General features: G+C 34.7%; 1 protein-coding gene across 6 annotated transcripts in view; it reads left to right on the forward strand.

Moving 5' to 3' along the window:
- The window catches only part of LOC136039830 (cytosolic purine 5'-nucleotidase-like), a 133,559-nt gene that overhangs the window by 50,092 nt on the left and 63,688 nt on the right, over positions 1-19,779 (forward strand). For all 6 annotated transcript variants that reach the window (XM_065723737.1, XM_065723738.1, XM_065723739.1 and 3 more), the window contains 3 exons: positions 98-193; positions 8,086-8,232; positions 17,553-17,646. In XM_065723737.1, the coding sequence (XP_065579809.1) occupies positions 98-193; positions 8,086-8,232; positions 17,553-17,646 (337 nt within the window). The remainder of the gene's footprint in view (positions 1-97; positions 194-8,085; positions 8,233-17,552; positions 17,647-19,779) is intronic.

Here is a 19,779-nt window from a genome sequence, read left to right on the forward strand (position 1 = left end):
TAGACTTTGCATGAAAATTTTTGCCGATTTAAATTGCATGATTTGCCAATATTTTGTAATCGGGAAACAAGTAATATAGATTCCAGTTTATTTTTAGAGGCTTGTGGTTTGATACGTCATATGGCAACCTTCTCAAAGTTGATGCTTATGGAAACATTCTCGTTTGCGTTCAAGGATTCCATTTTTTAACCCCGTAAGTTTTTTTTTTGTTATTTACCTTAGAATACTCAATTATCCTAGCCTCTTTTTCTCTCTAGAGACATGTTAGTGAATCAAAACTTGTTAATATTTAATGTCTCTATTCACGATTTTATAGAATAATATTACTTCCATTTGAAGCAACAGAGCAAAAGAAAAATAAAATCAATATGTAAACTATAATAATAGAGAGAGAGAAAGAAAGAGGGAGAGAGAATGTGAGAACAAAAGAAAGAAAGAGAGAGAGAGAGAGAGAGAGAGAGAGAGAGAGAGAGAGAGAGAGCTGTCTATTCTTCGATTGAAAGTTCCATTGTTGGTTTAAGAATATTTTTGTACAGAGGTGACTTATTTCCACCCATTAGTTCGGAGAATTTTTCACAACGGGCGAGAAGAATCATATGGAAAACTGTTTCCTAAAATGACCTTTTTTTTTAATTTCTCCCAGGGGGGCTCTATACTGATATCAGGTCTTCCCCCGCTGTGTTTAGATATTGCGTAAAAGACTAAATAATTAATGTCTTCTTTTCGCAAGTACACTAAAGGATCTCAATCATGTCAGCAGTTATTATTTCTCCTTGTACCAGTCACGCTAGCCAGAAACATAGGTCGATAGTAACCATAATTTACTTTGGCTAAAAGGAAAAAGTTGCGTAATAATTGTTGCGCAATACAGATCTTCAACGACGAAAAAAGAAAGAGAGAAAAATGAAACTAGTCATTATAAGCCGAGAAAAACCAAGAATTGAGCTATTGAAATTTAGGTCATTTAATCTGAATAGTTTTTGGTCTCAAAGAACCAAGACATTATTTGTAAGATAGCTAGAGAGAGTTAGGGCCCTGAAGAGTTAGAATTAATAAAGTGTGTGCTAGAAATAAGAAAACATACTAAAATAGCGGTGCCTCTTCGTTACCCTCTAGATGGATAATCCCTAGACCTTTTCTGGAAAATACTAAAATGACGTCTCTACCCAAACCTCTTTTCAAATTGTGACTCTTGAATGGTGAATATCGACTTACAAAGGATTAAACACGTTAGCACATGAGGCAAATGAAATTGATTTTCTTCTTATTAAGACTTGGTTTCTCCTTTTGTACCCGTTCTGTATGAGTAGACACTTGAGAAAACAGTATAACCTTGACGATATAAATCAATTCTTCGTGGGATAGTGTGCTGATTTCAAAGTTAAACATTCACTTATTGGGTTTGCCCATAGGCCGTAATCCTAATGAAACTCGTCTACTGCTCGTCAAACACGTCGAGAAAATACTCCGCACCGCGTATGGGTCTATCGTCGCCAGCAGACTCCTCTTATGCCGAAAGTATCTCGCGAATATGTATAACGCTGTCGCACTGCCGCATATTCTATATATCGCGCCATTTTGGAATTTATTAACTGACACCCAAAAACGCAAGCTCCGGTCCCTTTATTTTAGGTTCGTGAGGTTTCTGCTGCGATGCCCCTTGTGGACGAGAAATACTTATATGATTGATAAACACAGGATTGCAGACCCCAGTATCGCGGTGAACCGGTTGATTTCTAATTTCCAGGCAAAATGGAACCACTCGTGGCTTAAACATTTCTACAGTTCTTGATTATGTATTTTTCCATGTTGTATTTTAAATTTCTCTCCGTTTTTCTTCTCTTTTTTTCTTTTATTTTTGTTTTCATTGTACTCCGTTTTGTTCCATGTGAAAGATACGGGTAATAAATATTTTATTTACTTACTTACTTATTTTTGTCATATTTAAACATTATATATTTACTTGCATCATATTCTTTTCTGATGATCAACTTTACTGGAGGTGAAAACTGGTCAGAGATTTTTAGGCTTGGTACATAAAGATTAAAAACAAGTTTTGGAGCAGAATAAAGAAGATTGTGGCGGAAATTTTTTGTAAAAAAAGAATAAGTCTCCATAGGCCTTGTTTATGAGAAAATGATGTGAATCTTAAAGAGAAATTAAATGAAGAGTGAATATTTGTATAAAAAAAAGTAAGCTACATGAGACGGCATTCTATTAATATGTTTCTACTTGAATTTATTTTCTATACGGGTGTATCACACGTAGTTTCACAATAATTATATAGCTATGTTTTATTGCCAATAAAAGATGCACCGAACAATTTTGTAGCAGGAGGGTTCTAGAGAAGTAGTCGCGAGGAATTGTACCAGTCGGAGGTGCAATCTCTCGTTGAAAGACAAAAAAAAATTAAGGCAAAAAATATTATTATTAAATAATATAGAAAATAAAATATATCATTTATATTTATCTATATATAGTATTTATTATGGCACTTGGTATTAACCAAGTGACACATAGCAATCGCAAATTCTGTCGGTCTGTCGGTCCCGGTTTTGCTACTTTAGGCACTTCCAAGTAAGCTAGGACGATGAAATTTGGCAGGCGTGTCAGAGACCAGACCAGATTAAATTAGAAATAGTCGTTTTTCCGATTTGACCATCTGGGGGGGGGAGTGGGAGGCCCTTTAATTAGGAAAAAATAGAAAAATGGAAGTATTTTTAACTTACGAACGGTTGATCAGATCTCAGTGAAATTTGATGTTTGGAAAGATATCGTGTCTCAGAGCTTTCATTTTAAATGCCGACAAGATCTGGTGAAATTGGGGGGGATTTGGGAGGGGGAAACCTAAAATCTTGGAAAACACTTAGAGTGGAGGGATCGGGATGAAACTTGGTGGGAAAAATAAGCACAAGTCCTAGATACATGATTGACATAACTGGAACGGATCCGCTCTCTTTTGGGTAGTTGGGGGGGGGGGGGGTTATTCTGAAAAATTAGAAAAAATGAGGTATTTTTAACTTACGAACGGGTGATCGGATTTCAAAGAGATTTTATATTTAGAAGGATATCGTGTCTCAGAGCTCTTATTTGAAATCCCGAACAAATCTGGTGACATTGGGGGGAGAGTTGGGAGGGGGAAACCTAAAACTTGGAAAACACTAAGTGTGGAGGGATCGGGATGAAACTTGGTGGGAAAAATAAGCATAAGTCCTAGATACATGATTGATATAACCGGAACGGATCCGCTCTCTTTGGGGTATTTGGGGGGGGGGGGGCTAATTCTGAAAAATTGGAAAAAATGAGGTATTTTTTACTTACGAACGGGTGATTGGATCTCAATGAAATTTGATATTTAGAATGATATCGTGTCTCAAAGCTCTTATTTTAAGTCCCGACCGGATCTGGTGACTTTGGGGGGAGTTTGGCGTGGAGGAACCTAAAATCATGGAAAACGCTTAGATTGGAGGGATTGGGATGAAACTTGGTGGGAAAAATAAGCAGAAGTCTTATTTAAGTGATTTACATAATTGGAACGGATTCGCTCTATTGGGGGGGGGGGAGTTAATTCTGAAAAATTAGAAAAAATGACGTATTCTTAACTTACGAAGGAGTGATCGGATCTTCATGAAACTTCATATTTAGAAGGACCTCGTGACTCAGATCTCTTATTTTAAATCTCAACCGGATCCAGCGTAATGAAATTTGATATTTAGAAGAAATTCATGTCTCAGAGCTCTGATTTTAAATCCCCACCAGATCTTTTGACATTGGGGGGGGAGTTGGAGGGGGAAATCTTGGAAAACACTTGGAGTGGACGAATCGGGATGAAGCTTGGTGGATAGAATGAGCAAATGTCCTTGGCACTTAATTGACGGAACCGTACTGGATTCGCTCTCTTTGGGGGATTTGGGGGGAGGGGTTCAGTGATTTGGCGAGTTTGGTGCTTCTGGGCGTGCTAGGACGATGAAAATTGGTAGGCGTGTCAGGGAGCTGCACAAATTGACTTGATAAAGTCGTTTTCCCAGATTCGACCATCTGGGAGGCTAAAGGGAGAGGAAAAATTAGAAAAAATTAAGTATTTATAACATACGAGTGGGTGATCGGATCTTAATGAATTTTGATATTTAGAAGGACATCGTGACTCAGAGCTCTTATTTTAAATCCTGACCTGCATTAAGCCTCTTATTTTCCTTTTAAATCAATCTATTGATTCATCGAATTTTGCTAGAGCTCATACCATATGATCTCTTGGCTATTAGCTCTTCTTGCCTCGTCACAAGTGCCATGTGAGCTCTTAGCTCTTGTTATATATATTATTATATATTATATATATTATTTGTATATTATTTATATCATTTATACATATTATATATATCATTCATGTATATCATTATGTGTGCCGCTGTGTGAATTTTCACATTCTGCCTATATACTATATACTATGCAACGTCAGTAATAAGATAATAGTTATTTTTAAGAATCAAATTGATAATACACACTAATATTCATTGAAAAAATCATCAACACAGTACAAAAAAATGCAGCTAAGCGTGTAAACTATTTACATAAATTTTGTATGTAAAAAAAACATAAAAAATCGTTTTATGTTTATCTTTTTAATTTATTCATACTAATCTAAAATAAGATTCTATTTAGCCTTTTTGAAGCCTTGATGACGCCTTATTATCAAAAGAAACATAAGTATGTTGCAGGGCATAAGTGTTGCTAGACGTTGGAGTGGGGTGAGGGATAGTCCTCACTTCTACATCATTTCACCATCAAATTGAAAAAATCTAATGTTTCTTGCCAGTTACCATTGTTTCAACTATTCGTAGCGCAGTCAACCAAACAAAGGTGACTGTTTAAAACTTTTTCGATATTCCTGTAGTTTCTCGTGATCAACGTTTCGTTGTAATACAGCTTACTTTCAGTGAAAAAGTTCCCATTTAGCAACAAAAAAACAACACCAACAAAAAAAACAGCGAATAACTACAACAACAACAAAAAGCTCTTCGTTTTGTAACAATTTCTAAAGCATATCCTAAGCTTCCACTGGCTTTTTGTCATTTCCAGAAAAAAAAAAACATATTTCTTGACTATTAAAATAAGACATCGATAAACTAGGGTAATCAGCTTTTGATAGCCACTATACGTTTGTTAGTATGCCGCCTGTCTAGCACATTACCGACGTTTCAGTTGTGGGGAATTTCTGCAGGGACGTATAGCTAGCCTGTCACCGAACCTTGTGACAATGGATTTAAGTCCCGGGCTTTGTATTAATTGGCAAGCAGAGCCTCATTCAACTATGCTACAGCAGAGGTCTAGTCTCTCTTGCTTTACGTTTCTTCCCACTGTAAAAACCATCACGTAACGCTAGGGGAGAGTAGTTATATACTGTGACGGTTTTTTTGTCTAGTAAAAAAAAAATCATATCAAATGGCTGATTAACGAACTGATTTATAGCTCAAATGAAAGCCCGTTATCAGGAGTATAGAATGGGATTTTTTTCCAAATTTTTTACTTTTCAACTATAGAAAAAAAGGAGGGGCGGGTTTCTGCATGTTCCAGTTGTCCTACTAAATACGAGGGGATAGAACATACAGGGACAAAGGATGGTATATAGAGGATTTTGACACGGACCTTTCATTTATTAGCAAAAAAGGATAAAAAGCAAAAGGATAAAAAGGATCCAAACGACTAAAATCAAGTACAGTTTTAACCATAATTTGACTACCAGTTTGCGAAATTGAAAATATGAAGATGCACTGGAAGAAGTACCAGGGTCAGAAACAGGGGGGTGATAATTTTTTGAGTGTATCTTCTCTGGAGTAAAAAATAGAGTGCTCTTGGTCTGACCACTTTCGTTTCTGAAGTTTGGCTGTGCACATAAGTTACTGTACACATTACAGTTACTTTGGCACTGTTCTCTGTTTTCCCAAAGTGCATCCAGGGAAAAATTCTCCCATACATATCTCCTTTACAAAGTCACCACCGTTGGTATATCCAAAGACTTCTTAATTCACATCATCCCCATCAGAAGAACCAGCTTTCAAAGCATCTCCACTTTTATCATCCAGAACATTTCGTCTTCACTGTCTGTCTGTATGAAGAGTTTCTTCTCTGTATAGGTGTTTTTCTCTTCAGCACCATTTGATCAACTACTTTGCTGATCTTTGCTTTTCTTTCCTTTCTTCTTTTTCAAACTGCTCTTTGATTCGGTATCAGTCAGAGCTTTCAAAATTGTCTTCAATGGTCTTACTTATTCAGGAGTAGCTAGTTCTTGATTTAAAACAAGAGTGGATGGGCTCTGAGCTTATTCATTGTTTACGTCAGTCTCAGGGTATTCCGAGTGATACAGGGCATGGTTTGCAAGACTAAAAGGGGCAGGTCTATCAAGGTTATGGGGAGGAGGCCTGTCAGTGAAAAAATAGGTAAAAAAAATCTTCTACTATGGAGGTTTCAGGAATGTAGGATCATATGCCAGTTTTCTCAAAGCCCCTCACGATGTTATTCGGAACAAGCAAAGCAATGTAATATATTGTCAAGGTCTTCCCAGGATTGACTCTGCAATATTGTTGCATTGGCACTTGAAGGGGAAATACACAATAACATCTAACAACTAGAGTTTGTGGCTGCAGCGAGGGGGATGGGGTTGCCGCGGTTACAGAAGCTTCGTGGCAGTTGTATATGTCATTTCTGGTTAAAGGAAGCTTTACCAGGACTGATTTCAAGTTTGAAAGGAATTGTCTAACGCCAGCCCTATTAAAGTTCTTCGCTTGACCTAAGCTTGTCGTTTTGGCTTGGTAAGTATCAGCTGTGGTTTTTGAGCTCAAAGGCCAGCCAGTCTATCCCAGCCTCTTTGGCATTTTTCCAGTTCTGAGAGATTGCTTTGTTTTTGTGCTACAGGGAAGTCGCCGGCAAGGATCCAACGGCTTTAACTTTTAAAACAGTAGCTCATCTTGCTTGCTTCTATCAGGTATTGATACATATGGGCTTCTTTGCTAGTCATCAAATCATATTTAGTATAAATACGGAACCATCCATATTTAGTTATAAATTTCCCTCAACATGCTCTGAAATTTTCAACTTAATACTTTTATTCATTCCTAAGAGGTCATAAATAGGACTTTATGATAAACTTCGATGGGCATAATGTCTTTTCATTTAGTTCAACGTCCCCAATAACATAATCTGCAAGTTTCAACATATCCCTTTTTGAGGGTTATTGCCCAGATTTTGAGCTAGGTTACTCAAAAACAAAATTATAACAAAAAAATTATTCCTCCGGATGGCTGAACGTTAGACTAACTATGCTAGATGTCCTCTACAGGTTTTTTAAAGAAATTTTTAGATGGCAGGAAGGTGACTTGACCCATTATGTAACACTCTCTCCTATACAACGGTTAATGATTTGCCCAGGGTATTTTAACTATCAGAGTTGACTGGTTTTTGGATTCTCTTAAGAATCTATAAGAAAGCGATAATATCTCATTATAGAGATTGCATACGGTCAACACAGTTAGTTCAATAGTGAGAAATTTAAACTTACCTTGTTCAGTAAACCCGTTTTGTCTTGTGGCAAGGGGGGTCGAGATTGAAAGTTTCACGAAATGCTTTCTTGGGAGTTTTGTATGTGGAGGAATGAATAAAATATTTTTTCTCCGTTCTTCACAAAGGACTAAATGATACGAATCTTTTATTTTTTACATTTTTTTTTCATCAGGTTTTTTAGCTAATTAATTTTTTTATCATATTGTATTTCAGAAGTGATTCCCCCTGAGAAGAAATTTCGCCTGAAAATGAACTTTTCTTATATTTTGACTCTTTGTTTTGATTGTCAATATGCTGTTCGTTAAACTTAAAAGCTTACCAGCAGCAACGAAAACGTTTCTGACAGTAAAGATAATGGGACAAACAATAACATATAGTGTCTTGATAATTTTTTTCCAGATTTGACATATTGTCATATTTTTTTTTTTTAATAGTTATAATCATTGGTTAAGATACCTCTGATTAAAAACCCTCTTTTTATAGTAGCTAGCATAGGGATTGCTGCGACCTATCTTTGTTTCTTTTTTCCAGGGCCGAAGTATACGATATTTATCCAAACCGTTTTCTTCAGTTAGATGAATCTCGGGTTTATGTTTTGAATACATTGTTCAATCTTCCTGAAACTTATATTCTAGCTTGTCTAATTGATTTCTTTGTTTCATCGCCTGAATATAAGCGGTAAGTAGTGTATGATATTTATATACCTTAAAAGCTATATCAATGAAAGAGCTGTATTATAGTAAGTTTGAAATGTCGTAAACTATTTGATAAGAATTGATCTAAGTTTGGTTTTTTTCCATCTTCAGACTGGTTGTTTAGCGGGTTTGAGGCGTTTGAGGCTGTGCTTCCCTCCAATCGATTGGAATGAATAAGACAGAAAAACTTTCTTTTTGTAAAATATGGATTAGTATCTCTTTTAAAGCATTTATTTTTTGTTTGATATTTTATGTTCCTTTCTGTATTTGGTATGGGATTCTATGGCCCATTCTGTAATTTGAAATAGAAAATTGATTAATTACGTTCCATGCTCTAGAGGAAAGCTTATAAGCTTATAATTTTTATAAGCCAACTTCTTCCAGTCATATGAATCAAACGAGCATGCTATATGTCCTTCAGTTTGGCAAGATTTCAACCTTGTGGTCTTTCTATGTTTTATTAAATCTCAAACAGTCAAACGCATTTTGCAATTTGTTCAACTATACACAGCGTCACTAACTGGGGGAGGGGGGCCTTTGCCCCCTACTGAAATTTAACAGAACACATTTTCTTTTGTATTTCATTGAAAATATTTGGTTTTGTTTTTTCACTGAAAAAAAACAAAAAAAAAACTGGCCCTTCTTTTAAATCTGGAAAAATACATTTTGCTCCCCCCACTGTCAGTTGGAACTGGCAACTTAATAAAAGTTTAATTTTTGTTTGCCTGTTCTTTTCTCATCACGTAGCAATACTTTAAAATGCTAACTAACCTGCCATTCGTAACAGACGCACTGAGCCTGATTCTAGGTTGTCCCCACATTGATGATACCTAAGATACACATTCTTTTTTTTATACTTAATACTTTTTCAAAGATAAATTTCATTGTTTTTACAAATTAATCCAAAATTTCATCTTTTGCAAGAAATCAGAAAAAGTCTACCGTCTTGATAAGTAAGTAAAACCTGAGGCCTATTTTCATGCATACTCATCTGAGCAAAAATGCCATTGGGTGATTTTTTTTAACAATAATAAAAGTGTAGAAAAGACAAAGAATCTGAGTTTAAGATGTTATTACCTTGACCTTACTGCCTAGCTAACCTAGTTGGAAGATAGCAAGTAAATATCAAAATTTATGCAACAAACTTGTACAATACAACAGAATATTGTGTACAAGTGTCTAAGCGGAATGATGCACGGTTAATACTAAAATAAACAAGAATTACACTCACAACGCATGGAAAATCTCAAGAAATAAGCAACCTCTTCTTTCGTTTTTATGGCACTTGGTATTAACCAAGTGACATATAGCAATCACCAATTCTGTCGGTCTGTCTGTTTGTCGGTCCCGGTTTTGCTACTTTAGGCACTTCCAGGTAAGCTAGGACGATGAAATTTGGCAAGCGTATCAGGGACCGGACCAGATTAAATTAGAAATAGTCGTTTTCCCGATTTGACCATCCGGGGGGGAGTGGGGGGCCGGTTAGTTCGCAAAAAATAGAAAAAATGAAGTATTTTTAACTTATGAGCGGGTGATTGGATCTTAATGAAATTTGATGTTTGGAATGATATTATGTCTCAGAGCTCTTATTTCAAATCCCGACCGGATCTGATGACATTGGGGGGAGTTGGAGGGGGGAACCCTAAAGTCCCGGTTTTGCTACTTTAGCCACTTCCAGGTAAGCTAGGACGATGAAATTTGGCAAGCGTATCAGGGACCGGATCAGATTAAATTAGAAATAGTCGTTTTCCCGATTTGATCATCTGGAGGGGGGGAGTGGGGGGCCGGTTAATTCGGAAAAAATAGAAAAAATGAAGTATTTTTAACTTATGAGCGGGTGATTGGATCTTAATGAAATTAGATGTTTGGAATGATATTGTGTCTCAGAGCTCTTATTTTAAATCCCGACCGGATCTGATGACATTGGGGGGAGTTGGAGGGGGGAAACCTAAAATCTTGGAAAACACTTAGAGTGGAGGGATCGGGATGAAACATGGTGGGAAAAATAAGCACAAGTCCTAGATAGATGATTGACATAAACGGGACGGATATGCTCTCTTTGGGGTAGTTGGGGGGGGGGTATTTCTGAAAAATTAAAAAAAAGAGGTATTTTTAACTTACGAACGGGTGATCGGATCTCAATGAAATTTGATATTTAGAAGGATATCGTGGCTCAGAGCTCTTATTTTAAACCCAACTGGATCTGGTGACATTGGGGGGGAGTTGGGAGGGGGAAACCTAAAACTTGGAAAACACTTAGAGTGGAGGGATCGTGATGAAACTTGGTGAAAAAAAAAACACGAGTCCTAGGTACATGATTGATAGAACCAGAACGGATCCGCTCTCTTTGGGGTAGTTGGGGGGGGGGGTAATTCTGAAAAATTAAAAAAAATGAGGTATTTTTAACTTACGAACGGGTGATTGGATCTCCATGAAATTTGATATTTAGAAGGATATCGTGTCTCAAAGCTCTTATTTTAAATCCTGACCGGATCTGGTGACATTGGGGGAAGTTTGGGGTGGGGAAAGAAAACGCTTAGATTGGAGGGATTGGGATGAAACATGGTTAGAAAAATAAGCAGAAGTCTTGCATACGTGATTTAAATAATTGGAACGGATCCGCTCAATCGGGGGGGGGGGGGAATTCTGAAAAATAAGAAAAAATGACGTATTTTTAACTTACGAAGGAGTGATCGGATCTTCATGAAACTTCATATTTAGAAGGACCTCGTAACTAGAAACCTGTCTAAGATACGTGACTGACATAACTGGATCGGATCTGCTCTCTTTGGTGGAATTGGGGGGGGGGTAATTTTGAAAATTGAGGTATTTGTAACTTACGAAAGGGTGACCAGATCTTAATGAAATTTGATATTTAGAAGGATCTTGTGCTTTAAAGTTCTAATTTCAAATTCCGACCAGATCCTGTGACATTCGGGGGAGTTGAAGGGGGAAACCGGAATTCTTGGAAAGCATGAAAATTGGGGTACTTTTATCTTACGAATAGATGATCGGATCGTAATGAAATTTGATTTTTAGAAGGAATTCATGTCTCAGAGCTCTTATTTCAAATCTCCACCAGATCTTTTGACATTGGGGGGTTTGGTTGGGGAAATCTTGGAAAAACACTTAGAGTGGAGGAATCGGGATGAAGCTTGGTGGATAGAATAAACAAATGTCCTTGATACGTGATTGACAGAATCGTACTGGATTCGCTCTCTTTGGGGGAGTTGGGGGAGGGGTTCAGTGATTTGGCGAGTTCGGTGCTTCTGGACGTGCTAGGACGATGAAAATTGTTAGGCGTGTCAGGGAGCTGCACAATTTGACTTGATAAAGTCGTTTTTCCTGATTCGACCATCTGGGGGGCAAAAGGGAGAGGAAAAATTAGAAAAAATTAGGTATTTATAACTTACGAGTGGGTGATCGGATCCTAATGAATTTTGATATTTAGAAGGACTTTGTGACTCAGAGCTCTTATTTTAAATCTTGACCGGCATTAAGCCTCTTATTTTCCTTTTTAAATTAATCTATTGATTTATAGAATTTTGTTAGAGCTCATACCATATGATCTCTTGGCTCTTAGCTCTTTTTGCCTCGTCACAAGTGCCATATGAGCTCTTAGCTCTTGTTTTTAAATAAATTATTTTAAATTTTAATTTGTTTTTTTTGTTAATTTAAAATTAATTAAAATTAAAATTCAATTACTTTAATTTTTTTCAATTTTTGATATTATTTTTTTATTTTGAATTCGACAATCCAGTTTCAAAAACTGCTTTGTTTCAATGATAATCCTGAATCTTGGTTGTTGCGATCTAGCTCGTCAGTGAAAAAGATCTAGAATAAAACTCGTAAAGGTGACTATTTGGTATAGAACAATAGACAGGGATCTAATTTTTTCTTAATACGGGGAGTATCCCTCCAAATAATATTGACATGACGTCTATATTTGACAAGTATATGATACTATAGAGACACTAATATATGTCATCTCAAGAGTTTGGGTGGGGTTCTGAGACCCACCTTCGTCTTACATGCCTGGACTTATAATTCATTAGTTCACAAGTATAATGAACTATTACCCTTTTGGCTCTTTTCAATGATAAGTTAAAAATCCTATTCTAGTAATTAGTTTTATGCATTAGGGTAGAGCTGAGTGAACTTAGATTGTTGACAAAGATAGATAAACATCATTGAAATATTTATTTGTAATATATGTACGTTTTTTCTTGTCTATTATGTCACAGGAAGCTTTAGTAGCAACCGCCATATAGATATTTCTAATTATTAAGCCAATATTTGTTTAGCCCAAACAGATAAACTTTCTAGCCATTCTTTGTATTTTTTTAAAATAGGAATTCTAATTGAAAAATGACACTCAAATGACGTAAGAAACGTGGAGTATTGAACTGGACAAAGTTCATGCTTTATAGTTTCAGTGCATTCGAAAGTAAGTTTTTATTTAAGTAAAGGTCAAAATATTTTAGTAATTTTGACTTGCTATAATAATATTTGCTTTCCAAAATGGTTTATAAGACTTTTCTATTTCTGTATGGTAAATTGTCAAAAAAATAATGAACAAAGAATGGGATACTTTTATTGACGCCAGAGAATTCACACAGCAGGGAAAGGGATATTGGCCGACTACATCTGGAATCCCTTTTCAACCGTAAGATGAAAATAAAAAGCTTAAAAAAAGTTGGAAAAACCAAAGGTTACGCTACAGCACAAAGAAGTTGTTTCATTTTATAAGCAAAACAAGATCAGACAGTCTCAGATTAGTGAATTAAAATTGAATAGTTATGGGAATCAAGTCATGGCTAATTATAGAAAAAGCCAAAACAGGTAGTCAAATTGAGTGAGAGGTAATTCTGGCATTAAACCCCCCTTATTAGGATTGTATAAAAATGTTGTTAGTTCATTTGTTAATAGATATGTCTATCTATTATTCGTCCAATCGTCATTCCTTGGGCAGTAGGACTAAGGTAGATAGTCATAGAGCTAAGATAGTTAGCTCAAATGTGAAAGTTTTCGAAGTTACGTGTGTAGAAAGAAAGATGCTGTTGATAACATATAAAAAAAATTCAATACCGCACGACAAAAATTTCGTATAGTGAAGTATTTAAAACTATGAATCTTAAGTGACTTGAGCTTCAATGGTTTGTAATTTAAAAAAATAAACGTGCTAATGCCATTATGGTAATCATGAAAATTGGGCCATCTTTTTATAAATGAAGTACTTAACGATAGTCCTAGAGGTTTTTACTTTTTAGACTGATTTAGATTTAGTTCTATATATATATATTATATGGGGTTGGTTAGCTCATATATATATATATATATATATATATATATATATATATATATATATATATATATATATATATATATATATATATATATATATGTACGGTTTTACTATTAAAATAGGGAATGTCGCTTTTACCTAATTTGTATATTTTCTATGTAGTTGATAAAAATATACAGTTGTAGCTCGAGGATATTTCTTTCTCTATTCGATTTCCTTTCTTAGCAACAGTAAATCATTGAATTGATCAAGTTTACTGTTCTAAGACGGCACTGGAAAGCTACCATTCTTCGTATTGAAACTCAGTCGTGCATATATGCAAAAAAAAAAATCTCAATTTTAGCGGCTGAAATTTTGCCATCTGACTGAAAAAAGAAAAGAAAAAAGAAGTTTGAGTGTGATCGCTTCCACTATTGGACCATATTGAAGTTGCTATATAAATTCATCACGCAAATTTTACTTTCAAAATAGTAGGAATTGGGAATCAGACCCGTAAATTCCACCCCTATTATCTATTTTATTTATTCAATTTCTGTTAATTTCAATTTTTATTTTTTTCTGTTATCTAACTTTTTATTTCATTTTTCTATTTCTTTTTCTACTTTTTATGATCATCAATTTTGATCAGAAAAACAAAATAATGAAAACTACCCTACTCTTAAAAGCCTTTTGTTAGGTCCCTCGTTACGTAGCCCTGTTGCTAAAATTATTCTTAGTCTATTCCTCATGAAAATATCTAGTACATCTTCCTATTTTTCCAGCCCCAGACTGTAGATAAGTACTACTATGAAATAAAAATGTTGTTTTGCAAAATGACTAATATTATCGGGGGGATTTGCTTAGATTACTGATGACAGGGATGTTTTGGCTATCTTAAGTTCTTTGTGCCATTATTTTATAATGGTAATAAAAGTAACAATATTATTTGGCTTAATGACTATTGTTATCTAGGGGATTGGTTTAGATTAGTGACGACAGAGATGTTTTGGCTATCCCAAAATGTTCTTGCCATTATTTTATAATGGTAATAAAGGTCACAATATCAGGGACAAACCCAGCGATAATTTTTTTTTTTGGGGGGGGGTGATGGATAAATTAATTCATGGTTGATAGTACTGGTTAAAGAGGATAAATAAAGTTTTAAGAATATAATTTAAATTTTTTATTGAGACAACACTGTAAATAAATATGTAATTATAAAATAAAATCAAGCCGCCTTTTTTTTTTTGTTGTGGGCTGTTACATCAAAAATGTCTTCTGCTTTTACTGGAACATGTCTGTGTATGAACAATAAGGCCAATCCAATAAGCCGGTCCTGACCTGAGGCATTCCTGGTATAAGAATTCACTCTTCTCAGGGTAGAAAAAGAACGCTCGTACGTAGCCATAGTCACGGGAATCGTTTCACTAATCTTCAAAATCGATATAATTTCGGGAAAATATTCTTATCACATTCTTTTAAGCACGTTATGAAATGTTTGGGTGCCACGTTTCCCGACTGTAACCACATTCTCCTCTACAGAGTCAACTTAGTAATTTTCCGTGACTGAGGAATTGCCGTTGCACCTGCTGCAAAAAGTAGTCCATAAATGGGATAAACACAGGAAGTCGGTGATACGTTTCAGAATCCTCTGACGCTGTTGCATAATTGTCCCCATACGTTTGTTTCGGAGCTCACCTGGGCGCTCTAATGCTGATTTTAGCTTCTTGACCCAGTTCAGTTACTTAAGTAAAAAGTGGAGGAAACGTACCTTTACTCCTCTCTCTCATGTCTCTAACGTTGCTCTTAAGATTGTCCGAGTGTTTGAGAAAGTATATGAGATCTATAGTTTCTGATTGCAAAGATTTCGACAAATTGTGTGACAGACTAAAAACTTTACTGACTATAACCATAGCTGCAGCAAAACTGCATATCTCAAAAGCAGAATTCCCCACCCATTTAGTCTCGCAGTTTTTTTTTTTGTCCCTGTGATAGGATTGCTTTCTTGAACAATTTTTTTTTGAAAATTGCAAAGCAAGTAGATGAAGTTCTATAGTAATTAATGATTCCTTTCAAAATTCCAAGGCAATTTCTTATAACAGGTATTTTGTACGAATGGCAAAGGGCTAAGTTTTTTAAGAGTGACTTCCACAGTGAACATCAACTGCATGGGGAAAACTTTCACGGATTATAGCAGCACAACCTTGAAACTGGCCGCTCATAGATGAAGCTCCATCATAACCTTTCCCCCTTATATATTTTAAATTGATTCCCATTCCACCTAAGGTTTGTACCTACCAACTAATCTCTGCTATCAACTAACTGTTTCTTTTTAAAAAGTATATAATTGTTGATTTCTGTTTGGCATGATGAACGACTAATTAACAAACACAGGCGTAGACATCTATATAAATACTGAAAAAGCACATGCGGGATTTAAACGAAGTTCAACTATCTTAGGAGCCCGAGGCTATGAGAGCACGTGGCTTACTTGGCGACAGCCTGGTGTTGTTCCCAACTGTATTTTCATGAAAAAAAAAATTCTCATGTGGAGATTGTCACAGAATACCTACTTGTTGTGCATGCATTGCTCTGAATTAATTGGATTATAACTCATAATGGATTTGGTTAGTTTTTAATACTGTTTCTTTTTAAATTTTTACTTTATCAAACAGTTCGTGGTGTTAAATTTTAGAGATTTCGTAAAAGTTGACACTGTTTATTAAAACATTATTTTAAAAAGAAACTGTGGATAGTTAATGTTTTATTGCCTATACTTTAACCCTCGTTTTAAATGTTTTCTATACATTTTGATCTGTTACATTGTAGCAAGAAAAACATTCTGTTTTTCTTTTTACATTCCTGGAAGAACTAGTATTTAATGTTTAATATATCCTTACGAATATACAAGTTGTATCTTTATCCTCGTTTCCTACTCTTCATTATCTACCATAGTTACAAAGCGATGCCACAAAGTTAAGCGACATGCTAAATAGTTTGGCGTATACAATTTGTCACAAAGAGTGCGTGACCCCAAAAGATGGTTCAAGATCTTTTTTTCTTTTTTTTTTTACAATAATTAGATTAACTCAATCTCTATAATGTTCAGAAGCGCAAAGAGACGAAAAATTATGCAGAAAATATTAAATATCATTTTTTATAGATGGTGAACAGCTTTTTATTTTTTTGTAGCGGGACGGTTTTTATAACTTACTATTTTTTGTAGCAATATTTTTATACCAATTCAATTTCAGCAGATTTATCAGAACTTTAACCCTCGCCAGGTTTTGGATTAAATTTACGACCCTTTCGCTACTTACTTACGACGCATAGTTGTCGAGGTTCCCTTTAAATTGCAGGGTTTTCTTCTCAAGTTTATCAGAGCAACCTATTATGCGCCCCCCCCCCTCCTAAAGAAAATCCTGGATCCGGCCCTGGTCCAAGGGATTATACAACGGGCATTTGCGACGTATGAGTGTGTAAACTGGCACTCGTGCTAAAAAAGACATTTTCAACTGTCGAAATACGTTTCATGTTTTTTTTTGCTTTTTTAAGTATTATGTAGTAAGGACTGTAGTAAGGACACTGTAGTAAGGAGCGACCCGGCTCAATAGTAAACGAAACTCTAAAAAACAGAATTTTGATGCTAAAATATACATCAAAAGAATCAGATTTTCATGCTGATTTTAAATATATAAGTTTCATCAAATTTAACGACTTATTTTGCTTAACGACTATTATTATCTAAGGGATTGGTTTAGATTAGTTACGACAAAGAAGTTTTGGCTATTGCAAGTTCTTGTTGCCATTATTTTATAATGGTAATAAAGGTAATAATATTGTTTTGCATAACGACTTTTATTATCTAGAGACTGGTTTAGATTAATGACGACAGAAAAGTTTTGGCTATTCAGTTTTTGTTTTACCATAAGGTCGAAAAATAATTCTAGTCTTAGTTTAATGATTTAATCCTTAAAGTTTAAATTTCAAAATATGTAACTTTGTTTTCTTCTCTTCAGAGATCTTCATGGAGTTCGTATGGGAGATTTGTATATGTCCTACAAATCCATGTTTCAAGATGTTCGATCAGCTGTTGATTGGGTTCATGAAAAGGTAAGTAAAAAAAAGTAAAAAGTAAGTAAAAGTAAAAAGTAAAAGTAAAAAGTAAAAGTAAAAAGTAAGTAAAAAAGGAAAAAAAAGTCATGAAAAAAAGTAAGTTCCTAATCAACACTTAAAGTATGCGACATTTTCTGTTTGAATCTTACCTCCACTTTGTTCCATTTATTTAGTTTGTTTTAAGAAAAATGTTAATTACACTATTTTTCTGTTTCCTGAGATATCATAATCTCACGCAAAGGATGATAATGCATCTAGCTTGAAAGTAAACAAATGCTGAGAAATCGGTGCAAAAATATGGCAAATGGTGCCAAATCGTTTTTGTTCGTCAAACTATTTACCATAATTCGAAGTAAGCACTTCCAAAAATTTTGAATTTCGAACCCTTAAACTGCGTCTCTTGGCTTTGACAAAGCTGAAGGCTCATTTTGCTTTTGGTTCATGGTAATCTATCAAAGCATATTAATTAGATATTTCAAGCCTTTGAATATATAGGCAACTGTTAAAGAATTGACATTTTGATGGTAAAGGATTATTTATCGTTTTGGATTATTTCAAAATACGTGACCTATCTATTTTGGCAAACATATCGGCAAATTTTGGCGAGGCTATAAAAGCAGCAGTATTACCCCATGTCTTTTACCTTTCCCTGCATTAGGAATTGTTCACAGAAACAGAGAGACTTAAAGTTAGGTCCGCGCGATGTAGATATTTGAAGTTTTGATACGTATATTGCTCTTCGACAGAAATTCATGTCTTTTGAATTTTAGTGTGAAATTCTTGATCCCTTTGAAGTTGTGGCAAAGCAAGAAATTACTGCTAAAAAGGTGCTCTTGCTTACTTTCCCGACTTCCTGCTGCTGCATGTATCATACGAGCTATGAATATATACATATACATATATACAATATATACATATGCATATATACATACATATATATATACTAAATTAGCTTACGCTAAAATTTACTTTACGTAAATAGTTGAGTCAGTGGTGAATCGTATAGCTTGTTGAGAGATCGCACGGAAGTCAGAGTCTGGGACTGCTGAATTCTAATGCTACCGATGACGAGATTAACATCTGCTAGATTATCACTGTTAAATACAATAAATTCAGTTTTTTAATGTTGGCTCGTAGTCCTATTCTTCTGTATAGGGTCACTAGGAGGTGAAGATTCTCTTGTAAGCCCCTTGGCGTGATGCTTAATGGTAACCCAATTATAATTTTAAAGTAATATGTGATACAATTTGCATTCGAACTAAAACGAAATTTATTTCAAAAAAGAAAAAGTTCGATAAGATTAGTAATAAGGATAACAGATTATATTTACCTATTAATTTTACTTGTAAGCAGATTGAAGATATTAATTTACCAGAAATTTTAAATCAGCGGCATGTGAAACAGGCCCTTCCTAGTAATTTGAATTATAATGATAGTCCAGTTTTAACTTATAAATTTTCAAAAACTATTGGGCAAATTACTTTTAATTATAATTTAATACTAAAAAGATTAGATAGTGATATAAATTGGAAAACCGGTTTGTAATTGTAAGCAACTTGGCCCATTTGTAAATCTTACTTACAAACATGTTATAACAGGGGACTTGTCAATAATAAAGCAAAATGATCTTCAAATTGTAATGAATAAAGGGGCTAATTTCCGTCTTTCTCATCATCTGAAACCATCGAGTGTTCTTGATGGCTTGGAAAATGATTTTGATTTATTTATTGATAAGTGGTGTAAGAAAGAGAATAAAAATAAAGAGAGTTTTCAAAGTTGGAAGAATTTAATTATTAGTAGAATAAGAAATAAAATATATTCTAACTTAAAAAATAGTAACACTAAATCATTATTTTATAATGCGAAGATTAAACAAGCAATTGCTAATCTAAAGAATGAATTTGTAATTGTGCCAGTGGATAAAGCTAATAATAATTTTGCCATAATTTGTCAGAAGCTGTACTGTGATATCTTAAAAAGGGAGTTATGCACAACTAATGTTTACGAAAAGGTAAATATAGAGGATGAGAATTTAATTGAAAAAACTGAAGAAATACTTTTTAAAAATTTTAATATTAAAATAAATGACAATGATAAACAGTTCCCTTTCCTATATTGGACTGTAAAATT

This window comes from Artemia franciscana, chromosome 20 (genome assembly GCF_032884065.1).
Source record: "Artemia franciscana chromosome 20, ASM3288406v1, whole genome shotgun sequence".
NCBI lineage: Eukaryota > Metazoa > Arthropoda > Branchiopoda > Anostraca > Artemiidae > Artemia > Artemia franciscana.